This window comes from Oratosquilla oratoria, chromosome 2 (assembly GCF_046742065.1).
Source record: "Oratosquilla oratoria isolate Oo_2021 chromosome 2, ASM4674206v1, whole genome shotgun sequence".
NCBI lineage: Eukaryota > Metazoa > Arthropoda > Malacostraca > Stomatopoda > Squillidae > Oratosquilla > Oratosquilla oratoria.
Genome location: NC_134778.1, coordinates 74,118,112 through 74,134,950, shown reverse-complemented (window position 1 = coordinate 74,134,950; position 16,839 = coordinate 74,118,112). Strand labels below are relative to the sequence as shown.

The following is a 16,839-nucleotide window of genomic DNA, read 5'->3' as shown; positions in this document are numbered from 1 at the left end:
CCTGTGTAAGGGGGAAAAAAGGCTTTGGTATATGTATGTATATAGTAGAGCTTGTGTTAGGAGTAGAAATGGAGAGAGTGAGTGGTTTGAGGTAAAGGTGGGACTTTGTCAGGGATGTGTTATGTGGCCTGGCTGTTCAATTTATATATGGATGGGGTGGTGTGAGAGGTAAATGCAAGAGTAGTGGGGTAGGGATTGGAGATGATTAAAGAAAATGGAGAAAAGTGGGAGATAAGCCAGCTGGTGCTTGCTGACGACACTGTGCTTGTGGCAGGATCAGAGGAGGGATTGAGGAAGTTAGTGACAGAGTTTGGAAAGGTGTGTTAAAGAAGGAAGTTGAAGGTAAATGTGGATAAAAGTAAGGTAATGAGATGTACAAAGGGGGAGAGTGGCAGCAGACTGGAAGTGAGTATTAAGGGAGAGAGACTGCAGGAAGTGGATAGTTTTAGATACTTGTGTGTGAATGTGGCAGGAAAGGGAGGAGTAGGGGTGGAGGTAAAATGTAGATTGAGAGAACCAAGTAAATCCCTTGGGGGATCAAAAAGTAACGAGAAATAGACATTTGGGAATGGATGCTAAGAGGAGATTGTATGAAGGAGTGATTGTGCTGACAGCACTATGGGGCAGAAACGTGTAACATAAGAAAGGAAGAGTTTGAATGTGTTTGAGATGAGGTGCCTGAGAAGTATGATAGGGGTTACTAGGCTGGATAGAGTGAGAAATGAGGAGGTGAGGAGGAAAACGGGGGTGGAAAAGGAGTTGGGAGATAGGGTTGATGAAAGAGTATTGGGATGGTATGGTGTTGGCATTTAGTGAAACTAAGTTGAAAGGGAGGGGCAAGTGTGAGTTTAGGAATGTAATTGGGAGGTTCTCAGAGAGTGGGTAGTGAACAGGTTTAGCCCTTCATCCACAAGGAGCTAAGATTTTTGTTTGTATGTGAGGGGAAGGGGGGGACAAATGCATGATGGATGAGTATGGGATGGATGGAGTGGGAGTGTATGCTTTAGGGGGCTCTCTTCCATGTGAGGGAGAAGCCTTTTTAATATATAGATAGGTTGGGGTGGTGCGAGAGGTGAATGCAAGGGTGGTGGGTCAGGGATTGGAGATGGTTAAGGAAAATGGAGAAAAGTGGGAGGTGAGCCAGCTGTTGTTTGCGGACGACACTGCGCTTGTGGCAGGATCGGAGGAGGGATTGAGGAAGCTGGTGACAGAGTTTGGGAGAGTGTGTGATAGAAGAAAGCTGAAGATAAATGTGGGTAAAAGTAAGGTGATGAGATGTACAAGGGGTGAAGATGGCAGTAATCTGGAAGTGAGCATTGGGGGAGAGCAACTGGAGGAAGTGGATAGTTTTAGATATTTGGGTGCAAATGTGGCAGGAAAGGGTGGAGTGAAGGTGGAGGTAGAATGTAGATTGAGAGAAGCGAGTAAATGCCTTGGTGGTTTAAAAAGTGTAATGAGGAATAGGAATCTGGGAATGGATGCTAAGAGGAGACTGTATGAAGGAGTGATTGTGCCAACAGCACTGTATGGAGCAGAAACATGGAACATGAGAGAGGAAGAGAGAAGGAACTTGAATGTGTTTGAGATGAAGTGTCTGAGAAGTATGATGGGGGTTACTAGGCTAGATAGAGTGAGAAATGAGGAAGTGAGGAGGAGAACAGGGGTGGAAAGGGAGCTGGGAGATAGGGTGGATGAAAGAGAATTAGGATGGTTTGGACACATGGAAAGAATGAGTGAAGAAAGACTAGTAAAAGAGCTATGGAAGGCAGATGTGGAGGGAGTGAACATGAGGGGACGTCCTAGGATGAGATGGATGGATGGGTTGAAGGGGGCTTTGGGGAAGAGGGGAATGTCGGTTGAGGAAGGACGGGAGAGGACAGAAGACGGGTGAATGGAGAATGGTTGTATATGGAAAATGTTGTGATGCATGAGGTGGATTGGACGGGGGAATGGGGGTGAGGTAGTGTGTGTGAGCAAAAATTTTTGACGCAGCCCGAAGGGATTTCTCCCCGTCCTCTCCTTTCATGCAATGGGGGGACGGAGAGGCGGGGTCGCCGATTTAATGAAGCGGCCTTGGTGTGGATGTGCTGTGTCCTGTGACACTGCTTCTGACCCAGGGCAGTGGACAGGGTGCAGGGATGACCCTTCATCTAGGAGGTGCTAAGATGGGAGGGAGGGTGGAGGAGTGTGGAGTGTTTTTAGGGGATGAAATGGGTGGGAATGTTTTTGTGCCTTGTCCTTTTTGGCTACCCCCCTGGTAAGGGGGAAAGAAGCCTTGGTATATGTATGTATGTAGATAGGTTGGAAATGTCCATGGTCTCAATTCCACTTATCTGTTTTCAGGCTTGTGAGATTAGGGAGAAATGGAGTTGATGAGATTAAAAAACACAGATTTTTCTTCAATGATTTGTGGACTTTTGACACAATTCGGGAATGTAAGTACAGAAACCCTTTAATTATATATATATTGTTATTTTTAATGTACTTAATTGATGTTTTTTGGTAGTAGGTGTTATAGATTATGTATAGAACATTGTTGTGGTAAAGTTCAGTGTTGCTATTTCGGCACAAGGTTGGAGGCTGATTAAGGGCTGAGTGAATTTATAGTAAAGGACTAATACATTAAGTTCCCTGCTTCAAAGAGTTTTCCATAAGGAGACACTCTCCTAGTCCTCTCTGAGAAGGGGAGTTCATAATGTTAAATCATATAAAACTGAACAAATTAACTTTGACATTGTATCATTGGATAGTCTTCAGGGAACTAGAATTTTAATGCTGAAGTGTATATAACTATGGTGGGGAAAAAGAATATTGTCACAATGTTTCCATGTGTGTTGATTAAATGGGGTGGAATGAGGGGGGGTAGGGATATCTCATTTTGTATTTTTCTTCAATGAAAAATTAAGCCAAGAGGATCTAGGACAGTGGTTGGCAATCTTTACAATTAGAAGATTTTTTTTTTTTTCCCTCAAGTGTAATAAAAATGTGCTGTTGGAGCCACAGTACAAAAGAATAAATTCAGATTCAGAAAAACACTTTTATAAATGATAATTGATGGTTACAGATCTTTTTGAAGTAAAAAAAAAAAAAAAAAAAAAAAATATATATATATATATATATATATATATATATATATATATATATATATATATATATATATATATATATATATATATATATATATATATATATATATATATATATATATATTTAATTTTTCTTGGAATGTTTTACAAATGTACAGTACATGATGTCTTCATTTTGATGGAATAAATATTTTTTAAGAAGGTTCTGGAGCTGCAGGTTGCCAACCACTGGTCCAGGATGATGACTAAAACCAGAACCCCATTAATTGGGTCGTTAAATGTGAAGAGATGTGGTACAGATTAGATGAAAAGGGAAGATATTTAATAGTGTGTGAAAAGAAAGTTACGGGGCAGAAACATGGAACATGAGAGGGAGAGAGAAGGAATTTGAATGTGTTTGAGATGAAATGTCTGAGAAGTATGATAGGGGTTACTAGGCTAGATAGAGTGAGAAATGAGGAGGTGAGGAGGAGAACAGGGGTGGAAAGGGAGCTGGGAGATAGGGTTGATGAAAGAGTATTAGGATGGTTTGAATACATGGAAAGAATGAGTGAAGAAAGACTACTAAAAGAAGTGTGGAAGAAGTGAATATTAGGGGGCATCCTAGGATGAGATGGATGGATGGGGTGAAGGGTGCTTTACAAAAGAGAGGAATGCCTGTAGAGGAAGGATGGGAGAGGACAGAAGATAGGGGTGAATGGAGAAGGGTTGTGTATAGATGAGGATGTGATGCATGAGGGGGAGTGGGTGAAGAAGTATGTATGAGAAAAAAAAATTGATGCAGCCCGAAGGGATTTCTCCCCGTCTTCTCCTTTCCTGCATGAGGGGATGGAGAAGGGGGTCGCCGAATTTATGAAGCGGCCTTGCTGTGGATGTGCTGTGTCTTGCGACATTGCTTCTAACCCAGGGCAGTGGACAGGATGCACGGATGACCTGTCATCCAGGAGGTGCCAAGATAGGAGGGAGGGAGGGGGGTGGAGTGTGTGGGAGGTAAGGTGGGTGGGAGTGATTTCTATGCCTTTTTCTTTTTGGCTACCCCCCATGTAAGGGGGAAAAAGCCTTTGGTATATGTATGTATGAAAAGAAATGTAGATGCGTTAACATTGAGTGAAAGAGAAAGGTGTGTTGGAGTGTAGGAGCATGGGCCCAGTATGAAGACCAAGTGCCAGCCCCTCATGGTAGATTTACTGTCCGTCTTGCAGGACCTTGACATGTAGGCAGAGCTGGGCGTGTTCCTCTGTGCATTCTTCAGTGCGTTCTGCTTTAGTTTGGCTGCGGTTAGCACTCCCAGTCTATTAAAGCAATATACATGCCAGTATAGTATGTGGCTTGCAAAATTTTTCTTTGGTATAGTATGTGGTCCACCAGACTTTTATTTCGGTATGATTCTGTCTCTCAAGCTTTAATAGTTTGAGAGCACTAACAGTGGCCATACTAAATCGGAATGCACCTAGGAACACACTGAGGAACATGCTCATCTCTGCATGTAAGTACTCATGATGGGTCCCAGCTATAGAGTAAAGAGGGTGGAACCAAAAACACAAGGTAAGGGAGACCAAGAGGAGGATGTATGTAAGGTGGAGTAGGTGTTTGAGGGAGAATTTTAAGAAAAGATAAAAGGTTTTAGAAGGAAGTGAAAAGAGTGTGGGGAGCTAAGTTGGGTAGAGAAAAAGTAAAGGGTACAGATGGACAGATTGATTGTTGAAATGTGTCAGTTATAGAAGTGCCTAAAGATGAATTTGAAAATATATAAAGAAAAAATCTTGTTTTTCACTCTGTAAAAACATACTTACCCAAAGGAATTGTGTTGATCACCAATTCCATTTTGCAGATGTTCCCCCCGTTGTACCTGAACTGATTGGCGATGATGACACAAGCAATTTTGACGAGGTAGAGAATGACGACTCTCCTGAGGAGAGTTTTCCAACACCAAAAGCCTTTGTGGGCAACAACTTGCCCTTCGTGGGCTTCACTTATTCCAAAGACTACCAGTGAGTATTGTGCCATTGTAACCTCATTGTTACATTATGAATTGTATCAAGGCTTCTTTGTTCAATACCCAAAGGTCACTTGACACTTTCTGGTTCTTCACATGGAGGTATTGACTGTATAAGTTTTTGGCCTCGTTTTTCATCTAAAGTCTTTACTCCATACATTGTTGTGAGTACAGTCACCCCTTCATACAGTCTAACTTTGTGTTCATCACCACACTTTTTTCTCATGATAGGCTACATTTTATCCTTCCCAAATAGTTACTTGCTTCCTGTACTCTGTAAGTTACCTCCACCCTAACTACATTCCCTGCTACATGTGATCCTAGATACTCGAAGCTCTCCACTTCCTGCAGCCTCACACCTTTCAAACTCAGTTCTATTTTGCCACCACCATCTATCCTTGTCTTTTGCCTACATTTACAGTCAGCTTTCTCCATTCACATATCCTCCCAAACTCAGTCACTAACTGCTTCATTCCCTCCACCAACTCTGCTGCAAATGCAATGCCATCTACAAACAATAACTGGTTCACCTCTCATTTCCTCACATTCTCATTAGCTCTAAAGCCTTGTCTACCAGCCTCATATTTACCACCAAACTCTTCCAGACAGTAACCCTACAAGGAAATCTCTTCCCCAGCAAGCAAAAACCATAATAACACAACTAATTTCAGGTCACCATCCAGCTTTAAAACAATTTCGATTTTTCTTTCACAAATTTTAGCTAATGTACTTGTAAGAGAGACCAGTCTATAGTTAGTAGGGTCTTCCTACACTACACAGTCACTACACAGAAGACACAGAACAAATACTTTACCCCACTCTAATCTTACCCAGACAACATTACAATGTTTTTTCCTTGAGTGATTTATGAGCCAATCTGGTGGCTATTGTCAGTTACTTGGGGGCTGTGCATCTCTTGCTAGAGAGACCTAAGGTAGTGGATTGATTAATTGATTGGTTGACTTACTTTACAGACTGCTGAGTAGTTTGGGGACCGACAGACCAGACAGTAATAGGAATTTGGTAAGTAGTTTCAAGGTTATATTATGTTCTTTACCTATTTATTTATGTATTTATTTATTTTAGTAATTAGGTAAAATACTAATATCTTTATTTAGAGTTCATTACTGCTGTATGATTGCTAGCATTCTTGGTTAACTCAAAAATAGTCTTAGGCCTCGCTAATGCTGTGGCATAGTTTATGTAGATATAGCTCAAGGGAAAGACAAACTTATTATTCATAGATGGATTTTCAACTAAAAGAAGGATGCAGGTCTTCTGCAAGAGAGACCAGGGGCAAAAAATTGCTTGACAGAAAGGGATTTTCAATAGGGAATTTGTTAGCATGGGTCCATTTTGCTGAAGGTGTTGGCTAGATCAGAAAAGATATATATATATATATATATTGTTGTGTCATGTCAAAAGGTGTAATCGGCCGATAAATGCTGACGAGAAGTCGTGGTTTAAGTGATTATATAAAGCTGGAGTATTTACTGAATATAATCACCCAGTGCATCCATATTGATTGCTCAATCAATATAAGAAAGATATTCAAACATCCAGTGTCTTCACCTTGATTGACTGTTTACTAGATCATGCAGCATTGAAAGGAGCTCAGCAGTTCTCTGCAGCTTAACATTCTTAGAAAACATGGGTTTTGTATTTCAGCTATGAAAAATGCTGAGAAATTTTATTCTGCAAGCCCAAAGTGTAAAGAACAGACATTTGTCAGTATGTAGTATCGACAAGGTGTTGGAGTATGGTATTAGTGATAAGTCTCTCTTGGTGTAGCATATTATACATCCATGTCATTCAAACAACACATCACAAACATAAAGACAAAATGCACACCTAGACTCAACATGTTTAAATCACTTGCAGGTACAACATTCAGAAACAAAGAAACTACCACTACAGTGTAGAAACAATATATATGCTCAGTGAAGAATTATGTGAGTCCTATGAGGGCCCCTAACCTCACAAAGACACACCACAACACTATATAGAACAAAGCTCTGAAGGTGATTACATACATATATACATATACCAAGGCTTTTTCCCTCTTACTAGGGAGGTAGCCAAAAAGGAAAAGGCATAAAATCATTCCCACCCACTCCATCCCTGAAAACACTCCACACCCCTCCACCCTCCCTTCCATCTTAGCACCTCCTAGTAGGTGATTATAGGCTGCAAAAATACAACACCCACAGACCTTCCACATTATGAAACAAAAGTCCACAAATTCAAGGATCACCTTGACATGAGAGGCACACAAACACTTGCCACAGTCCACAAACACAGCCCACCCACTACACTACATGGCACTCCAAGAAATGTCAAAACGACACCCAAAAACCTATATTATACACAAATACTCTCTTCTCTTCTTCCACAACCACCAGACACCAGTCTCCAGAAGCGTATTCTTAATCACATCACCCACTGCTCCATCAACAAACTGAAAGACAATAAAGTGCAGCATGCCTGACCCCTTGATATCCATCCCTCTGAATCCTCTCTCCCCTCCAGAGGACAGAGTCCACTTGGTCAGGCTTCTGTGCAGCCACCATCCAGCCCTTCTAAGTTACCAAACGAAGCTGGATGATGACATCACAGATAACTGTCCAGGATGTAACACTTCACCCTGTACTATACAACACATTAAGACTGCAATGTACACAGTTGCACACGCCAACAACACAACACTCTCTTAGGGATTTGTGGGAAAACCTTGTTCCAGCCATGGCATTCCTCAAGGAGACAGTATTGCTCAGACAGACAGTCTAGGGAATGTCAACAACAAGACACAGAGCACTAAATACCATGTTCTCCTTCACATACTCCAGACAGCAACACAAAATTTCTTCACTTAGTGACTTGCAACTGACTTAGTGACCATGGATGGTTTAGTGGACACAGATCTCGTGCAAAAGAGAGATAGTGGAATGAACTGATTGATTAATATCAATATATCTGAAGTACAAGGTATTGTCAGATTATGGGTGAATGGAAGGAATATTATCATTACTTGTAATTTATTTTCCTTGAGTGTATCACTCAAGGAGGATAGTACAGTGTAGATGGTTTGAAAATTATCCCATCATAACATCTTATGGGAGATGAACTTGAAGATTGAGAGATAGTAGGTGATACAGAGAGTGAAACATGGTTTTGATGTTTGACAGCACGTATGGTGAGATGAGGCAGATAATGTGTAGCTTTGGTCTTTTCCACAGAATGCTTTACTTTGGGAGATGCTGAAGGTATGGTCGCATAGCATGAGTAACTAAGCATGTCAACTCAGCTGTTCAGAGTGGAGTTCAAGCCTCACAAGCATTGGTTGTGTGCATGTAATGGCCTTTTTCATCTCTCTTGTGGCGCTATAGTCACCTTCAGTTCAGCAACAGTAAATGTGAAATGGTGTGGGGCTTCAATTATGACATAATCAGATAGGAATATGGTAGTGCATCCACTCTACCTTTTTCAGTTAACTCATGGTATAATTACTTTTATTATTAGGCTTGCCGCTGAGGTGGGAGGGACGTTTCATGAGTTTTATTGTGCATGAGATGTGGGTGTACTTTTACTCTGCCAACCTCTAGATAAAAGGGAAGGGCCTTTAGTGTATATATTCCTAACTACTTTGCCCTCGGACAATACTAATTAGGATTAAGCTGAAGGAACCCTTGTGCAAAGCTGTTTAGGAAGAAAGTTGGACCAAAACTTGGGTCTTCTTTCAACCACCTTCTTGTTCTCAGCACAATGTATCAATATATACATACATATACCAAGGCTTTTTTCCCCCTTACCAGGGGGGTAGCCAAAAAGGACAAGGCACAAAAACATTCCCACCCATTTCATCCCCGAAAACACTCCACACCCCTCCACCCTCCCTCCCATCTTAGCACCTCCTAGATGACAGGTCATCCCTGCACCCTGTCCACTGCCCTGGGTCAGAAGCAGTGTCGCAGGACACAGCACATCCCACACTTTCTATACACCAAAAGGCTCTTTCTCCCTTATAAGGGTGTTGCCAGGTCAAAGAATACACTTACCCAACACTTGTCCTAAAATCCATTTGTTGTTCCATCCATCTTAGCTCCTCATGGATGAAGGGTTATCTTAGTCCCCCACCCACTGCTCGGGTCAGAGGCAGTGCAGCAATACATCTCCTCTACAGCTCGGCTCAGCAGCTGAAGCTGGTTTCCAATCATTACTTTATCACATGAGAACAAATAAAACTGACAATAGGAAATGTTATTAGGCCATATCATTTACTTATTCATTCATAACTGCTCCATGTGCATCTATTTGATACTCTCCCCCATCCCTGCTTGACATACATTCCTCTTGCATCTCATGCCACTTGCTCCTCCACCTCATTCTTGGTCTTCCCTTCAAGGTCACTCCATCCACTTCTGCCTTCTGTGCTTGTTTTATTGGTATTTCATCTCATTTTATTCATAGGCCCAAACTATACCAGTATTTTTTTTGTCAGCCTTATCTGCAAGCATTCTTTACACTCACTTCCATATTCCCCATTCAATATACTTGAATACTTTATTTCAAACCTGAATTAGCTGCGAGCACATCATCTGCATAGACTGTTGACCTCTCACATCCCCTACTGTCATCCACCAACTTCAAACCTCTTCCCAGCACTTGCATTAACTTCCCTTACCACTTTGTCTACATACATATTGAACATTCATGGCAGCATCACTCAACCCTGGTGATATATATATATATACATATATATATATATATATATATATATATATATATATATATATATATATATATATATATATATATATATATATATATATATATATTCTCTTAATAATGCATTCACCAGCTTCATGTTTCTGCTTGAATTGTGTGCTAACAGGTCATCTTTGGTATTGCCTGCTATTAATTGCATGGGTCTTGCAGTCATTTGTGTTACACATCAAAATTTGGAAGAAAGGTTTGAGGGTGTTGGTCCAACCGTTCTTCCTGATGGTAATAATTTTCCTGAATTGGTCTTTCTTGATAATCCCCTTCAACAACGTATAGTTTGTGGATTTCTCTATGAACTGGAAGACTGTGAAAAGAGGAAGAAGTGGTTGTGGATATGTGGAATGAGTGCTTTGAAGAATTAAATGTGAATGAGGGGAAGGAAGCTGGTGTCGATGGTACATACATATACCAAGGCTTTTTCCCCCTTTCAAGGGAGGTAGCCAAAAAGGGAATGGCATAAAAACACTCCCACCCATTACATCCCTAAATACACTCCACACCCCTCCCACCCTCCCTCTCATCTGAGCACCTCCTGGATGACGGGTCATCCCTGCACCTTGCCCACCGCCCTGGGTCAGAAGCAGTGTCGCAAGACACAGCACATCCACAGCAAGGCCACTTCATTTAATCGGCGACCCCCCCTCTCCGTCCCCCCTTGCATATAAGGAGAGGACGGGGAGAAATCCCTTCGGGCTGCGTCAAAATTTACTCACACATACTACCCCACCCCCCCGCCCATTCCTCCTCATGCAATCACACATCATCCATATACAACCATTCTCCACTCACCTCTGTCTTCCGTCCTCTCCCTTCCTTCCTCAACAGACATTCCCCTCTTCCCCAAAGCCCCCTTCACCCCATCCATCCACCTCATCCTAGGACGTCCCCTCATGTTCACTCTCTCCACATCTGCCTTCCATACCTCTTTTACTAGTCTTTCTTCATTCATTCTTTCCATGTGTCCAAACCATCCTAATATTCTTTCATCAACCCTATCTCCCAGCTCCTTTTTCACCCCTGTTCTCCTCCTCACCTCCTCATTTCTCACTCTATCCAGCCTAGTAACCCCCACCATACTTCTCAGACACCTCATCTCAAACACATTCAAACTCCTTCTCTCTTCTTCTCTTATGTTCCACGTTTCTGCCCCATACAGTGCTGTTGGCACAATCACTCCTTCATACAGTCTCCTCTTCGCATCCATTCCTAAATGTCTATTCCTCATTACACTCTTTAATCCACCAAGGCATTTACTCGCTTCTCTCAATCTACATTCTACCTCCACCTTCACTCCACCTTTTCCTGCTACACTTGCACCCAAGTATCTAAAACTATCCACTTCCTCCAGTCGCTCTCCCTTAATGTTCACTTCCAGTCTACTGCCACTTTCACCCCTTGTACATCTCATCACCTTACTTTTACCCACATTTATCTTTAGCTTTCTTCTATCACATACTCTCCCAAACTCTGCCACCAGCTTCCTCAATCCCTCCTCCGACCCTGCCACAAGTGCAGTGTTGTCCGCAAACAACAGCTGGCTCACCTCCCACTTTTCTCCATTTTCTTTAACCATCTCCAATCCCTGACCCACTACCCTAGCATTCACCTCTCGCACCACCCCATCCATGTATAAGTTGAACAGCCAGGGCGACATAACGCATCCTTGACGAAGTCCCACCTTTACTTCAAACCACTCACTCTCTCCATTTCTAATCCTGACACAAGCTCTACTACTCTCATAAAAACTCTTGACAGCTCCCAAAAGCTTTCCTCCTATTCCATAAATCTGCATAACCTCCCACAGTGCCTTTCTGTCTACCCTATCATAAGCCTTTTCCAGATCCATAAAAGCCCAAAAAACATCCTTCCCCTTTCCTATAGCTTTCTCACATATCTGTCTTACCACAAAGATCTGATCTACACAACCTCTACCTGTCCTAAATCCACACTGTTCCTCACCAATTACTCCTTGTTCCTCTCCTAATCCTCTCAATCAAGATCCTCCCATAAGCCTTCCCTACTACACTTAACAGGCTAATCCCTCTGAAGCTACTACATTCACACTTGTCCCCTTTTCCCTTGTAAAGAGGAACTATACAGGCACTTCTCCAGTCCACCGGTACTCTACCCTCTCTCCAGCAAACATTAATATAAATAACCTCACCAACCAGTCCACCATCACTGAACCTCCCTTTTTCAGACATTCTGCATGGCATCCATCTAGACCAGGTGCCTTACCTGCTTTCATCATCTTAACAACTGCCTTCACCTCATCCTTCCTTATTTCTCCTCCATTCTCCTCACTCATCACTCATTTTCTTCGCATTTCCCACTGCAGCTATCTTTCCTTCCCTATCCTCCTTCACATTTAGCAACTCCCTAAAATATTCTGCCCATCTTCCCCTTACTGCCTTCTCTTCCATTATCATCTCTCCATCTGCACCTTTTACCTTTTCTTCCCTACTTGATTCGCCTCCTCTTCCTCTCTTAATTTCTTTCCAAAACATCTTTTTATTACTTTCAAAATTTTCTGTCATACTCCTACCCCATTTCACATCTGCTCTCCTCTTTGCCTCCTTTACCTTTTGCTTTACTTTTCTTTTCTTTGTACGTCTCATATGACTCCCCCGTCCTCTTTTGTAACCAATCTGTGAATGCTCGCTTCTTCTCTTCTACAACCTTCTTTGTTTCCTCATCCCACCATTCACTACCCTTTCTTCTATTTCCCCCTGTCCTTCTTGTTCCACACACCATCCTTGCACACTTTAAGACTCCCTCCTTGAACCATCCCCATTCCTCCTCCACACCCATCTCTGCTCCATCCTTTACTCCCTCCCACTCCTCCTTCAGCTTCTTTTCGTACTCCTTCTCCTTTTCCTTTTCATTCAAGGAGTTCACTCTAAGAACCTCCCTACCTTTTGTCCCTTTCCTCTTTCTCCATCTATCCTCCACTCTCAGCTTACCTTCCACCAAAAAATGATCTGATATTCCCCCACCCTCTCCCCTTAGCACATGTACATCCTTAACTCTTCCTATCATAATCCTATTTACCACTACATAATCCATTAGCGCTCTATCTACCACCCTTCCCTCCACCACCCTCTCCCATGTGTACTTATGCTTGACTCTCTTCCAAAACACTGTATTTGCTATCATCAACTCTCTGTCTAGACACATTTCCACCATCAACTCTCCACTACGATTCTTTCCTGGAACTCCACACTTTCCAACCACTCCATCGATTGGACCATTTCCCACCCTAGCATTAAGGTCTCCCAGTACTATTACATTGACATTTCTTCCTAAACCCTCTATGCACTCATTTAAATCTATCCAAAAGTCCTCCCTTTCTTCCACGCTCTTCTCACTGCCAGGCCCATATGCACTTACAAAGACCCACATCTCCTTTCCCAGTTTCACCTTCATCCACATTATCCTTGAGGAAACCTCCTTCCACTCCACTACCTGTTTACCTATCTCCTCACTTACTAGAATAGCCACCCCTTCCCTCCCTCGCCCTCTCTTCACTCCTGATAACCTCCCACTTATACTCCCAAACTTACACTCACCCTTCCCTTTCAACTTAGTTTCACTCAAAGCCAACACATCCATCTTTCTTCTCACAAACATACTACCTATCTCTTCCCTTTTACTCTCATCTGTACCACATCCACGCACATTAAAAGACCCAAACCTTAGGGTGCTGGTCCGAGGCCCTCCAGCACCCCTTATGCCTTCACTTTTGTTTTTAGGATATATGCCCCGTGGGGCTACAGGGAGAAGGATGCCTAGTCCCACTCCCCGTCCCTTTCTTCTCGCCTCTTACGATCCAAGTGGGAAACTTGGTGGCATTCTTCTTTTCCCCCACCACAGGGAATTCCCCCATCACAGAAAGAGAATACTCAGAGAAATGGTACAGGACAGCAACAAGGGGTTGGGGGACAGCATAACGGAGGGACAGTCGTAGTATAAAAGTGTCATCATTTCTCTATGAACAGAGTTTTCTTCTATCATAGACAAAATGATGTGTGGCTCTGGTCTGTAGGGGCGCCCCATATAGACCCTAAAGTATCGACTGCATGCTACTTTGCCACAATAACAAGCAGCCAATACCCTAGACGGGGATACCCCAGGTGTCGATGGTGTGAGAGATTAAATAAAAAGGAAAAGGATCAAATGGGCATGAATTAGTGTAAAAGTGTCAGGTGCTGTAGCAAACTACAGGAAAGCAGTAGAACTGGATGTTGTGTGGAAGTGGTAAAAAATAGGGGTTTAATGCAGTTAGAGTGGTTAACACAAGTGTGCAGTGTACGTAACAAAAGAAAAATGAGTGCTGGAAGACTGGAAGAACATATGAATTGTGACAATATGAAAGGTAAGAGAAGGAGAGCTTGAATGTAAGATGGAAGAACTATTGAGTGATTGGCCAATGGAGTGGTATTAATGACAGGTACCTGCAAATGATGGTCCAGCAAGAGGGAGTTCTAAGAGAACCATCTCCCTTCTGCCCGTCTTCAAGATTTGTCAGTACCCTCACCCCCATCTGGAGTTGCAGCCCCAAGAGGATGACACTTGTTCCCTGGATCAGGCCCAAGATTTCCTCGATATGGACTACTATTTTCTCTTGCTTTTCACATGAAGAGAACTGATAACCAGTGAATGCACCCCATATCCATTGACAGCCACTATGGGACTGCAGGTTTCCAATCAGTAAAACTTGAGGCAACAATTATTTTTAGTCTCATCAAGTATCCAAGTTGAGATGTATGGCAGAATCATAGAATATAATGGAAAAAAACAGGGATGATGGGAGGGAGGAATATTATTGCTTTTTCAAAGGAAGGATAGGATATTTGCATGAAGACAGTTAAAAGGTTCCCATTTTTCCTGGATCAGGAGAAGGAATGTGACTGAATAGATAGGAAAGGGATATGGGAGCTCAAGAGAATGTATAGAGTAAATGAAACTTATTTAGACTGTGAAGAGCTTTAATGAAGAGTGTGAAGCTAAGATGATAAATAAAGCAGTAAGGGAAGTGAGAGCCTTAAGTTGAAGGTTTTAGGCAGGGGTGTGTAATGTTTCATTGGTGTTTAATTTATATATGGATGAAGTGAAGGAAGTGTTATGAGTAGGGGAGTGAAGTTTGATAAAAATAGTTGGGAATGGTTAATAAACAGTTTTGTGTTTGTGGATGATACTTATAGTAGAGTGACAGTGAGTGAGTTTTGGTCAGGGCAGTGGGTGATATGCAGGGATGACCCATCATCCAGGAGGAGCCAAGATAAGAGGGAGGGAAGGGGGTGGATTGGAGTGGAGTATGTGGGGATGGAATGGGTGGGAATGGATTTTATGTCTTTGTTTTTTGGCTACCTCCATTGTAAAGGGGAAAAAGCCTTTGTTATATGTATGTGTGTATGTTAGAAGAGGAAACTAAATCTATATTCAGTCAAGAATTTAGATTTTTATGTACAACAGTGGAGGGCTCAAGGTTTGAATTTGTTTTGACAAATATTTATTTATTTATTTATTTTTTTAAGGTTTGAAAAAGTGCAGTTTGAATTAAGAGAATATAACAGTCTTAGATATCTGTGAATTAGTGAAAGTAGAGGGAGAGGAAATAGTTATTATTGCTTCAAGTTTCACTGACTGGAAACCTACAAAATCCACATTGGCTGGCAGTGATCTTTGCCCTTGCATAGTTTTTTCTATGGGAAGAAAATTTAGACTCATGTGTGCACTGTATCACTATGTGGCTATTTTTATGTCAGTGGCTTGTGATAGTAAGAGAAGAGGAACAATCATCTGTTGTCAGTTCTCCTAATGTGAAAAGTCGGAGGAAATACAGTGGAAGTTTATAGGGAGAGGTTTTGGGCCCAGTCCATATACAGAGTGCCAGCCACCTGGGTTGCACCACTAGGAAGTGAAGAAGTTAATGGGTCTTGAAGATGGGTAGCAAGGGATGACTGACCCCATCTTAGAGGACCATCTTGTGCAGGTACCCATTGCTGGAAGAAACTGGACATAGAATGAGAGGAGGAGGAGAAGGAAGGGAATGCTGCATGATATTGTATGCTTACGCAAGACTGTTTATCAGTAGACTAAACACCATTTAAGGATGGTGTCTTTGTTGAATGTACATTTTGTTTGTTAGAGCTTTTTCAAATAGAGATGAAAAGTACAATCTTAAGTATATAAAAGCATCAGTATTGGTGGGGAAGGGAAGGGGGAAGTGTCATATGTCTGGAGCAACTCACGGATGGCCTTCCAACATATTTTTCAACTCTTGGAAATAAATTAATTACTTGAGGTGTGATGCCAAACATTCCCATATTCTGTTCTACAGTATTTGATTCTTGAATAACCAATACTTTCAGATTTCCTCCTTATATTTTCACATATAATTAACTCTGCCTTATTCCAGTTCATAAAGAAGTTGATTTCTGGTGTGTCACACATGTTATTGTCATTCCTTATACTGTCAGGCTGAGCAGTCCCATGTATCACACATGTTAAAGGCAATGTTCCCTCTAAGCTGTGTGCATGTGTGCGTACATGTTTTAAACTAGCCCACTTAAAGAAAAAATGTGGGCACATAAGGTCTTCAAATTATATTAAAATCCATTCAGTAAAGAAGTTCCACTCAAACATCAACTTATAAATTCTCTACAAATGTGGTAACTTACCAACCGTCAAACCATTAATTGCTCTCTCTCTCTCTCTCTCTCTCTCTCTCTCTCTCTCTCTCTCTCTCTCTCTCTCTCTCTCTCTCTCTCTCTCTCTCTCTCTCTCTCTCTCATTCTCTCTCTCTCTCATTCTCTCTCTCTCTCATTCTCTCACTCTCTCTTTTTCTCACTCTCTCTCATTCACTCACTCTCTCTCATTATCTCACTCTCTCTCTCTCTCTCGCTCTCGCTCTCTCTAATTCTCTCTCTCTCTCTAATTCTCTCTCTCTAATTCTCTCTCTCTAATTCTCTC

The 16,839-nt window shown here is 42.0% G+C and overlaps 1 protein-coding gene across 3 annotated transcripts in view; it reads left to right on the top strand.

The window, feature by feature from the left end:
• Rok (Rho associated coiled-coil containing protein kinase) overlaps window positions 1–16,839 on the top strand; it is a 91,181-nt gene that overhangs the window by 33,242 nt on the left and 41,100 nt on the right. For 2 of the 3 annotated variants that reach the window (XM_076210823.1, XM_076210825.1), the window contains exons 9-12: window positions 2,344–2,435; window positions 4,918–5,077; window positions 6,057–6,105; window positions 8,319–8,345. In XM_076210823.1, coding sequence (XP_076066938.1) covers window positions 2,344–2,435; window positions 4,918–5,077; window positions 6,057–6,105; window positions 8,319–8,345 — 328 coding nt within the window. The remainder of the gene's footprint in view (window positions 1–2,343; window positions 2,436–4,917; window positions 5,078–6,056; window positions 6,106–8,318; window positions 8,346–16,839) is intronic. The other variant, XM_076210824.1, reaches the window with a different exon arrangement.